The 12088-nt window shown below is 42.9% G+C and overlaps 1 protein-coding gene across 1 annotated transcript in view; it reads left to right on the top strand.

The window, feature by feature from the left end:
* The window catches only part of Msh4 (mutS homolog 4), a 51318-nt gene extending 40312 nt beyond the window's left edge, over nt 1-11006 (top strand). The window contains exons 16-19 of the mRNA XM_051195902.1: nt 1241-1369; nt 4047-4221; nt 6775-6863; nt 10500-11006. Of these exons, the coding sequence (XP_051051859.1) occupies nt 1241-1369; nt 4047-4221; nt 6775-6863; nt 10500-11006 (900 nt within the window). The remainder of the gene's footprint in view (nt 1-1240; nt 1370-4046; nt 4222-6774; nt 6864-10499) is intronic.
* Nucleotides 11007-12088: the final 1082 nt, after the last annotated feature.

Raw genomic sequence — 12088 nt, 5'->3', positions numbered from 1 at the left:
AATAGTATTTCCTTCTCAGGTCATTGGTGGGTTTAAAGACTAGATAGTTACAGTTACAGTTCTCAATCTTAATAGAAAATAAACTAGGTTTATAACTTTGGACTTTTCAGGAGAGGATTGCTGATGGAGTCTCTTTTTTCTTTTCTGTTTTTGCAAATACAAATGGACTGGACCTTGTGGATGTATTCCTTACTTGATAAAATTGTCCTCAGTGTATATAGTTTCATTTTGTTAAGGTCAATACTGTTCTTTTCTATTTGGACAAATCATGGTAATTATTCTTACTGTGTATAGTTTTACTATGTTAGAATTAGAAACTTTCCTTTTTAATTAGACAGTAAGAGGGGAATGTGTTACAGGACTCTTATCTATGTTGTGGTCTGATGTCCAGTTGGAGTCAGGCACTGATTCGAGGCGGGGTTCACATTCAGCTGGTCATGGGGGTATAGCTTGGTGGTAGAGCATTTGAATGCACATTCAGCTGGCCAGAATGAATCATAGAGTCTCCCCCTGGACGTGAGGAAGAGAGGGCCCTGGGGAAGAGGAGGCAGGGGCCAGAAGATTGCATGGACCCTTTCAAGCTGGGAAGTGACGGTGATGGTGTGCCATGGCTGTGACTGCCTCGGAGTTTGGTCGTTACGTTCCACTACACGGGGACATGTATCTTTAAATAGATGCTGTGTTCCATAAAAAGCTACTACTCTATAATGTGATTAGAGGGAATTCTGTATTCTTAGAAAGAGGTTGATATTCTTCAGAGAAAGAAAGATTTCTATCAATTTTAGTCTGCTTGTTTGTCATGGATTTAAATTGGTTAAATCTGTATATTTTTCTCAGTACCTTTTGTTTTTAGCAAATATAAGTTTTGAAGTAAATAAGTTTTGAATTGGTTTTCAGCATTTTATGATGGTGATTGGTCATTTGTGAGAAGAAAATGGCCATCTTTATGTTTTATTTAAGCATTTAGTTCACTGCTTTGTTTCTCTGTGTTACAGATAATACTGTTTTGTTGTCTCATACATATGTAGATATAGGTCTTTACATATGAACTATTTGGGTGGAAGTATTAGTCATGAGATTTTCTGAAAGGAAAGCAATGTATTATTTTCTGCTCAGCAGGATTTCTCTGTTAAAATACATTTCAGATAGATGTATTAATAAAGAGACCAATTTCACTTGTTTTCTAGGAGACTGGCATCAGCTTGGTTACAATGAATAGTATTAAAATTATGTCTTCCAGATAGCATATATTCTGCATAATGCTAATGACAAGTCGCTCATCCTAATCGATGAGCTTGGCAGAGGCACGAACACAGAAGAAGGCATTGGCATTTCTTACGCTGTCTGTGAGCATCTGCTGAGCATAAAGGTATCCTTCCCTGTCCATTCAAATGGTGTCTCACAGGTGTAACATGATTGGATCTTTAGTATAGACATGGTACAGACAAAGAGTAAAATTGAGAACTACATATAATGCAAAAATCAGTTGTCTTTAATCAAATTGAAAAACAAGATATGTAGATATTTTCAGAGTTGTTTTCACATGTAATAATCTCTGTGGCATCGTAAAACAGACAAATTAGCATTTGTGGTCAGGCTGGCTAGCCGTGAATGTCTGACAGTTGGTTAGACATTACTTGGGAATGTCTGAGGGTATTTCTAGAAGTGAACATCTGACAACCTTCCCTGATGGGTATGGGCCCTGTCCAGCAGCCTGAGAGCCTGAACAGATCACAAAGGCTTACTCTGCCAAGTGTGAGAGGAACTCTTGTCCAGATGCTGTGTCTACAAGATGGGTTTCTTGCTGTCTTCAGACTCTAGCATGGTATTTCCAAATTGAAGCCTGGCGCATTCAGCTAGAATTGCCTCATAGCTCTTCAAGTCTTTAGTTTACCAGCTGTTGGTTACAGAACTTGTTAGCTTCTGTGATCGTGATCCAAGTCTTTGTAATGAGTACATGTGTATAAGCATACATGTGCACGCAATCTTGGACCCTGTGGGTCTGATTCTTTTGAGACCCCCAGCTGATACAGTATCCATCTCTGTGATATTCTAAGAGTAGTTATCTGTTTCAGGATATTTGATCACACTGTGAACCCCAAATTTCATTATTATTGGAAAAACGTGTTTCTAGTTGTGGTATGGCTCAGCCCTATCTCACACCTTTAATCTAAGAGCTTTCTGTTTAACTATTGTAAATAGGATTAAATAAAGTCAACCATAGGCCAAGAGGTGGAGCAAGCAACCAGTTGACAGGAAGTGAACATGGGATTATTAAAAACCACAGGAAGCAATAGGGAGTCAGGAGGATGGATAGAGACACACAGGCAGTGGTGGGCAGGGCATGCAGTCAGAGGAGACTTGTTCAAGACAGCAGGAGAGAGGGGGAGGAGGAAGGCCATCTGGGTGCTTTTCTGCCTCAGCATCCCATTCCTGAATCTTTATGCGTAAAAATCGAACTGTCGAGATTTTTGTCTAAAACAGGTATATTCAACACTTTAAAATTCCCTTTCTCATTGGAACATTGGGAGTGTGTGCCATCTCTGTTAAAATGTTTACTGTTATGTTGGCTTTCTAACCCTGAACCAATGCTTGATTGGTTCTAGTGCAGTGTTTCCAATCTGTAGGCCCTGAAAAACCCATTTTACATTGAATTTGTCTAATAGAGCTTAGAAAGTTTTGTTGTTGTTGTTTGGTGGTGGTGGTGGTGGTGAAGGCCCTCCAGGGCCTGGCACGTGGTATTCAAGTACTCTACCAGAGCAACATCTGCAACCCTTAATGCACAACTTGTAAGCACATTATTTTCAAGAACAGCCACTAGTTTCTACAGTGTGGAGGCCGGTTACTTACTACTCTTGTTCTTTTGTATCAGCCACCCCTTCCCCAGAGACTTGCCCCCAAGAGCTGTGCCCGTGACCTCTCTCTAAGCCCCCAAGAGCTGTGCCCGTGACCTCTCTCAAAGCTAAGCCCCCAAGAGCTGTGCCCGTGACCTCTCTCTAAGCCCCCAAGAGCTGTGCCCGTGACCTCTCTCAAAGCTAAGCCCCCAAGAGCTGTGCCCGTGACCTCTCTCAAAGCTAAGCCCCCAAGAGCTGTGCCCGTGACCTCTCTCTAAGCCCCCAAGAGCTGTGCCCGTGACCTCTCTGAGGCCCCTCTTTAAAGTCCTCATCTCCATGTGCTGCCACACAGAGACTTGGGTGCCAGCAGTTAACCTGCGCAGTATTCCCAGCAGTATCCAAACCACTTGTCATGGGTTATGGAGGATTTTCACACTAATCATATGTCAAAGTTCCCTTTCTTTGCTATTATTTTTGGTTGAGAAATTTTACCAGCCAAATATTTAATTTGCTTTCTTTGGGACAGAATCTTGCTGTCTAAGCCTAGCAGATGGCCCGTTATTTTCTGTGTAGACCAAACTGGCCCCAGTCTTCCTGCTTCAGCCTCTCAAGTGATGGAATCTCAGCCATGTTCGTATTTAAAGTTTTAACCGGCCCTCTATCAATTTTTCATGTGTAGTATCTTAAAATATAACCAGTTGTTCAAATCTCTCTTCTTTAGTAAAACAAGAAACTTCAGGGGATTTCTCATTGGATTTAATCCCTGACATCACAAAAGAGAACCAGAAGAAGCAAACACAAAATAAAACGGTTGAGAATTCAGATACCTTGTATAGTTGATATTGCCATGTTCCGATACTCCCTATAGGAGGGGACTCAGTATGGCTTGCAAACGGTTAAAGGAGTTCTATGAGTATGGGCAGGGGAGCTGCAGTAGCTCCCTACAGAGTGTCACCTCCCTCAGTGTCTGCTGCCTTCACCTTTTTACTATGGAAGTTGTTCTCTTTCACATAATATATTGTGCACGCACAAAGTTGACTTTGTGGATATAAACTTCAAGAACTGATGATGTCAGTGTCCAAGACACTGGTTTCCATTCCTGTGTCTTTGCAAAGCTCGTTGGAAAACTTTAGCTAACCTGTTATGTTTAAGTTGTTAAAATAGAATTTTCTATAATTTAAAAGTACTAATACTGTCTGTTATACATTGTAGGCATTTACACTCTTCACGACCCATTTCCTGGAACTATGCCACATAGATGCTCTGTATCTTAATGTAGAAAACATGCATTTTGAAGTTCAGCATGTAAAGAATACCTCAAGAAATAAAGACGCAATTTTGTATACTTACAAACTTTCCAGGGGACTCACAGAAGAAAAAAACTATGGTAATGCACATAGAATTTACATTTAGACATAAAAGTAATTCATGTCTCCTAAGACAAACTTCCTTTCCCTTTATTTAGCTATTGCTCATCCTTCCCGGTGTTTATATGCTTTCCAAGACTCTAGTATCATTGTCAAACCCAGATTATATAGGTTTAAGGTCCTTGATTTTTCTGTAGAATTACAATGATGCGTGAAAGCCCTGGAAGTATTGGCATGTTAGGAAGTGTAACAGGTTTTTTTTTTTTTTTTTTAAGATTTTTATTCTATATATATGATGGTTTTGCTTGCATGTGTGTGCACCTGTATGGCTAGAAGAGATTGTCAGACTCTTTGGAACTGGAATTATACATGGTTGTGAGCCATCTTGTGGGTGCTGGGAACTGAACCTCAGTCCTCTGAAAGAGCAGCCAGTGTTTTTACCACGGAGCCATCTCTCCAGGACATTATAACAGTTTATATTTACAAATTATATAACTGAAAATATTGTGTTGTTTTTCCTATATACTCATTGCCACAGTTGATTTGTTTTCAGTTTTGGGGTATTTTATAATTAGATCTAAAAATATTAAAATAGAATATACCAAGCCATAGTATATTTTCAAACTCTTGTCAACTACTTTCTATGTAAACCTTATGTAACACACAAAATTTCAGGTTCTGGGTATTTCCTACTTACCCATGTATTGAAATGCCCACATATTTTTTTTTTAAATGCATATAGAGTATTTTTTATTTAATTTTATATAACAAAGTCCAATTAAATGAAAACAAACATTTATACACAATATTTGGGAATTTGGGCGTCGTTCTTTCCAAACTACTTCCTGCTGGTAAGGGGCGCTGTCTTGGGGGATTCGAAGAAGATTCAGATATCCTAGCTGTAGTCTGTAGGGCTGTTTTGTCCAGCTGTTTGGAATGTAGGATCAGCTTGTACTCTGTTTCAGGCGGTCTGGTGTGATCAAACCACATTAGTCTGGAAGGAATCCACATCTTTTCATTTTCTGTGGAAACAAAAATAGAAATACTTTTCCCCAGTAACTTGTTCTTCAACTTAAATTTTGGAGTCAAAGCGTTTTTTTTTTTTTTTTTTTTATTATTATTTTACATGTCGATCCCAGTTCCCTCTCCCTCCCTCCCTCCCTCCCCCCTAGCCCTCCCTCCCTCCTTCCCTCCCTTTTGCCCTCTCTACCCTCTCCCATGCACTCTAAACACCCTCCCCTCCCAACCCCCCACCACAATACAATATGTAGGGGAATGCCATCCAGTTGGGGTCATGTAGATCTGACAGGTCCTGTGAAGTAGGGACTAGGGCTTCTCTCCTATCTCTAGAATAAGGCAGTTATCCCTCCATGGGGGATATGTTTGCAAAGTCCTTTTGTGCACCAGGGATACGTCCTGGCTCCACTGTCTGAGGTCTCTTAGGCTGCTCAGACCTTCTGGCTGAGACCCATATTCAGGGGGGTCCGAGTCAGACCCCTGTTGGCTTCCCAGCTATCAGTCTAGTGGCCCTTAGCGCCTCCTTGTTCAGGTAAGCTGTCTCTATGTACTTCTACCGCATGGTCTTGTCCTCTCCATCTGCTTCTGGGTTCTAGTTTGACTCAGTGTTTATGTATGGGTGTTTGCTCCTGTTTTCAACAGGCATTAGTTGAGGACTCCATGGAGAAGTTAGTTGTTGATCTCACTCTCCGGGAAGGGCATTTATGATAGCCTTTCCACGGAAGCTGAGATTGTTAGTTGGGAGCAGTCTTGTAGTTCCCTCGACCTTTCTTTGTGTTCAACTTTATCTTCAAACCAATATTGGCTCCCTCTTTTATGTTCTCTCTCTCTGTCTCTGTCTCTCTCTCTCTTTCCTATTTTCCATTCCTAACCAGGCTCAATCCTCCTGGTCGCACATGCCTTCCTCTCCTCCCTCTCATTTTCTCCTACTTCTCTCTCCATTAGCTGTCCTCCCCCACTATACCTGAGGTCTGGGGGACTTGTCCCTTCCCTGTTCTGTGAGGGACTTTATATGAATCTCTTAGAATACAACTTGTATCCTAGTTCCTCTGGTGATGTGAATTATAGGAAATGCCCACATATTAAAATCACTTTTATCTATGGATGTGACTCCCTGAGAAAGAAGAAAACACTGCCTTCCTTTTTTAAAGTGGGAAATGAGCTGGACAGCTTCCTTGCATCAGAGGTATACTGCTCATAACGCTCAATTCCACTGTCTTTGGAACTGGGTGAGAAAGGCAGGGTTTACCGTGTATGGGGTCATCCGGGTCAGTGCATGGTCAGATATCAGCCACTGTCATAGTAAGCCTAGCGATCAGTACCATCAGTACATTCGCAGTGAACATGCGGGCTGCTTCTGTTGCTGTTAGAACCACAGAGAGAGCAAGCTGTGGCACATAGGAAGCCTCTGGGATGGCATCTGCATGTGTGAGGGAGCTGACACTGGGGAATTGTGTAAGGTAATCATGCAGGAATTTTGGTCTGCTACATCATGCATGGGACATGCAACTGAGACTAGGCAGAAGTGATTTAAAGTCTATTCTTTCTAATTTTAGGATTAAAAGCTGCGGAGGCCTCCTCACTTCCACCATCAATTGTCTTGGATGCCAGAGAGATCACAACACAAATTACAAGGCAAATTTTGGTAAAAAAAAAAAAATTAGTTTTGTTTTGGTTTTTTTTTTTTTTTTTTTTTTACATTTTTTACATTTCCTTACTATAAGGCACACTTTATTGTAAAGAACTGCATGCAGCTAGACATAGCTATTCAAGTAGACTGTCCAGACCCAAAGTCTGTGCATACCCGAAGACCCTCCCCAGACCCAAAGTCTGTGCATACCCGAAGACCCTCCCCAGACCCAAAGTCTGTGCATACCCGAAGACCCTCCCCAGACCCAAAGTCTGTGCATACCCGAAGACCCTCCCCAGACCCAAAGTCTGTGCATACCCGAAGACCCTCCCCAGACCCAAAGTCTGTGCATACCCGAAGACCCTCCCCAGACCCAAAGTCTGTGCATACCCGAAGACCCTCCCCAGACCCAAAGTCTGTGCATACCCGAAGACCCTCCCCAGACCCAAAGTCTGTGTACCCGAAGACCCTCCCCAGACCCAAAGTCTGTGCATACCCGAGCCCTCCCCAGACCCAAAGTCTGTGCATACCCGAAGACCCTCCCCAGACCCAAAGTCTGTGCATACGTGAAGACTCCAGACCCAAAGTCTGTGCATACCCGAAGACCCTCCCCAGACCCAAAGTCTGTGCATACCCGAAGACCCCAGACTCAAAGTCTGTGCATACCCGAAGACCCTCCCCAGACCCAAAGTCTGTGTACCCGAAGACCCTCCCCAGACCCAAAGTCTGTGTACCCGAAGACCCTCCCCAGACCCAAAGTCTGTGCATACGTGAAGACCCTCCCCAGACCCAAAGTCTGTGCATACTTGAAGACCCTCCCCAGACCCAGTCTGTGCATACGTGAAGACCCTCCCCAGACCCAAAGTCTGTGCATACCCGAAGACCCTCCCCAGACCCAAAGTCTGTGCATATGTGAAGACCCTCCCCAGACCCAAAGTCTGTGCATATGTGAAGACCCTCCCCAGGTCCAAAGTCTGTGCGTACCCAAAGACCCTCTTGTACTGCGATGACACCGTGAATGCCACACTTCCCACTCTGAGTCCTCCTATCCTCAGACTCCAGCCTATCCCATGTGTGTGCGTGTATGTATGCAAGCAGATGTGTGTGTGAACATAGTAACTCTGTCATGGTGTTTTGTTCTGTTTTTTGGCGTGAGGTTGTAGTAGATAAGTGCATGAAATGTTTTAATATTGCTTTTGATTTAAACATTCATAATCAAAGTATTTAAGATAGAAAACCTAATTCCTAAGTAAAGAAAAGGGGTTTTTGTTTAGTTTTTAAGATTTATTTATTGTGTATACAGTGTTCTGCCTGCATGGCAGCAGAGGGCACCAGATCTCATTACAGATGTTTGTGAGCCACCTTGTGGCTGCTGGGAACTGAACTCAGGACCTCTGGAAGAGCAGCCGGTGCTCTTAACCTCTGAGCCATCTATCCAGCTCAAGAAAATTTTTTTTTTTTTTTTTCAAGATTAGATTGTTACAACTTTTCCCAGCAGATCAACTAGTAACAGACAAATTCTGTTCCTGTAATTGTTGCTAACTTTATTTTTAGAAAGTAAATCTATTTGAAATGTGCATTTTAAAAACAGTGTACAACGGAATCTATAGGTATTTTCATATTTCCCATATCTGACTTTAGTACATTGGAGGGCATATGTCACAATGTATGTCTCTCTCCCTCCCTCTCTCCCTCCCTCTCTCCCTCCCTCTCTCTCTCCCTCTCTCTCTCTCTCTCTGTGTGTGTGTGTGTGTGTGTGTGTGTGTGTGTGTGAAGGTCAGAGGACAACAGGAGCTGGTCTTCTATAAAGTGGGTCCCAGGGACTGAACCCAGGTCATCAGACTTGGTGACAAACACTTTTTTTTTTTAACCTGTTGATGCATCTTGCTAACCCTTTTTGAATATATTCATCTATTTTAAATCAAAACTTGAATTACCATCTGTTGAAAAGCACTCTCTTGTGTGCTCACTCCCAAGTATCCCTCCCTATCGTGGCCACGTGTGACTTCCTCACAAGCATGCGATGGGGGTGTCCGTCTGGACATGTTTCTTATTGGTTAATGAGTAAAACACCATCTGGCCAATGAAGCAGGAAGAGAGGTGGGGCGAGGAGACAAGGAGAATTCTGGGAAAGGTAGGCAGGAGAGCCTGCCAGGGGGAGACAACAGGTAGTCACCAAAGGAATAAGAGGTTCAGATCCTTCTCCAATATGCCAAGACCACATAGATTAAGACACAGCTAGCCAATAAGACTTCCCAGCCCCTGGCCAACAGTTTCTTAATTAATATAATGTCCGTGTGTTTATTTGGGGTCTCAAGAAGCTCTCGTAACAAGCACGACTCGTTAAGACCACTTGCTGATTCTTTTTCCTGACTCATCCTATAACTCTTCACACTCTCTTAGTGTGTATTACCATGCCTCATCAGAAGTCAGTCTGATGCTTGTCAAGTTACGGCTGAGCCTCCAAAGTCTTCTGTAATTACCTCACTTAGGACCCTGGGCTCTGGTGGCTCAGGAATTTGTCCATTTCTCAGCTTTGCTTTAGGGGTTCTTTTCTGTTTGTTTATGCTGCCTTTGTCCCACTTGGATCACATACTTTGCATTTCTGTCACTTGTCATTTCCCTGAGAGTGTTCCAAGTCTCTCCTATGCCTGCTTAGCAGCTCCTCGACCCAGAACCCTCCCTTCTTGGCACTTCTCCCAGTCATGATGGGCTCCAGATTCTCCATCTTATGTAAGCTTTGCCTGATCTGAGCTGAAAGTGAGCTTTCCTTCTCTGAGCGTTGTGTGTCTCTCTTACAGAACTTTCTATAACTACAATCAACTGCTATTCCATCAGCACACCAGATGTACATGTTTGTAGCCCAGCAGACACCCAGACACAAGCTCTGGTGCCTGCAAGACACCCAGTGACTTTTATATGAATGAGATGATTATCCTGTTCTACCTTATAGAATAATTTTACTGTAGTGAAAGAAGGGTAGAGTCACAGAATTGTCTGCCCCAGAAGAGTTGAGGAGATAATACAAAGGTTTACCAAGTATTTAGTGTTGAAAATGTTGATTCTTCATCTGTCTCAGTCAAATATGTAAATTAGAAGCTTAATAAATTCTAGTTCCATCTTCTATTCCTATTGGAAGATGAGATATTTTAAATATTTTCTGATATCCTTAAGTATTATTTGTTAAAAATCAGTCATAATCTTATATCTCAATTTATGTTCACTTTTAAAATGTGTTTTATTCCTCTGGCAATATTTTCTATTTGGCTCCAACAGTTTCTATATCTTTTGGGCAAGTGGTTTTCTGATGACTCATTCCTGGATGATTATGGCTACCTTTGAGCGTGAACAGTACTGTGGTCCCACAACTTCTAAATGCAGTGTATTTGCAGACCCATCTCATTGCTGGATTTTCTGTTACTTTTTGGAATTTTGTTTATGAAGTTGACTGATTTAGCAGGATTTTTCTTTAAATATTATTTGCAATGCTATGAATCATAAAGTAGTAAATGTTTATGAGAAATTTAATTTTCCAGGATAGCATGTGTGTGTGTGTGTATGTGTGTATGTTGCTATTGTAAGAAAGGAGAAAGGATAATACCAAAATATGAATTAAATAAACATCTATTTTGATTTCATGTTTCAAAACAGCAAAATCAAAGGAGTTCCCCTGAGATGGATAGGTGGAGAGTTGTGTACCATCTTGCCACAAGGCTTGTCCAGGCCGCCCGAAATTCTCAGCTGGAACCAGACAAGCTACGGACATACCTGTGTAATCTGAAGAAGAAGTACCAAGAGGACTACCCCAGGGCTGCGGAGCACTCCCCCAGGGCTGAGCAGGACTACCCCAGGGCTGCGGAGCACTCCCCCAGGGCTAAGCAGGACTACCCCAGGGCTGCGGAGCACTCCCCCAGGGCTGAGCAGGACTACCCCAGGGTTGCGGAGCACTACCCCAGGGCTGCGGAGCACTACCCCAAGGCTGCAGAGCACTCCCCCAGGGCTGCGGAGGACTACCCCAGGGCAGCGGAGGACTACCCCAGGGATGCAGAGAATTACCCCATGGCTAAGGAGGATTACCCCAGGGCTGCGGAGCACTACCCCAGGGCTGAGCAGGACTACCCCAGGGATGCAGACTGTCCAGACAGGACCGAGGAATGATAGCTCACAGCTTATACAGTGACTGTGTCTCAGTTTCTCAGTTTTATATTTCAGTTGAACATTACAGTATATTAACATAATTTTTACCTAAGCATTCCAGATGGAGAATATTCATTAGAATACCTTTAAAAGTGAAACTTTTGAAAGAAATAAAGGTTTTGATTTACTTACTTTTTCCCTTTTCTTTCCTTTATTTTGGTTTTTCAAGACAGTGTCAGTGTTTCTGTATCCTGGCTGTCCTGGAACTCACTCTGTAGACCAGGCCTCAGACTCAGAGATCAGAGATCCACTTACCTCTGTCTCGTGAGGGATTAAAGGCATGTGGCATCAACACCAGGCAAAGAAAAGTTTTCATTTGTGAAGTCAGGTTAAGTTTGTACTTTCCCTCACTAAGTGTGCACTCACGAGTGACACTTCCGGGCGCTGCAGAAATGTTCCAGCTCTGAAAGAACCCTTTAGGTCTGAAAAGCTACTCAGACATTGCATTCTATCCTGACATAATGCTTAATGAGTCAGTCACATCTTAACCAGGCTTCTCCAAATCAACACCAAACAGCCTTGACTTCATTAGAATGATGCTGGGAATTAAAAAGTCCTAACAGTAAAGATAAGCACTGTGTAACACGGCAAGCGAAGCTGGACTAGGGGTTGTAGGCATCCCTGCTTCCCTGCTCACGACTCGGGTTTTCTGCTTGCTGAAACAGGCAGCTGGTCTGCCTCCCTTGTGTATTCCCAGGGGACATTTTCGCTGGTTCACAGGTTCATGTCTGGTGGATGGAGTATGTTACTACCAAAGGAAAAGGCTACGTGTCTCCTGTCACTTTTGTGTGAAGAACCCTGGAGTTTGAAGGTGTTTTTATTGTTGGAGGTTGAGGTGTGTGGTAGTGGTGATGCAGGTTGTAAGATGATTCCAGTATCATTTTACGGACACCATGAGTGGTAAGATGAATTGATCTGAGGTAGACCAGCAGACTAGATCGTTTCAGTAGAGTCTGTGGTAGCGATGCCAGACTGAACAATGAGAAGAGGCAATGTATGCAGGAGAGTAGAAGGAAATGGCCAGTGAAGAGAACATACTGGCT

The sequence above is a fragment of the Phodopus roborovskii genome, unplaced genomic scaffold (genome assembly GCF_943737965.1).
Source record: "Phodopus roborovskii unplaced genomic scaffold, PHOROB, whole genome shotgun sequence".
Classification (NCBI taxonomy): domain Eukaryota; kingdom Metazoa; phylum Chordata; class Mammalia; order Rodentia; family Cricetidae; genus Phodopus; species Phodopus roborovskii.
Note: the sequence above shows the minus strand (reverse complement) of the source record. Positions and strands in the feature narration are given on the sequence as shown.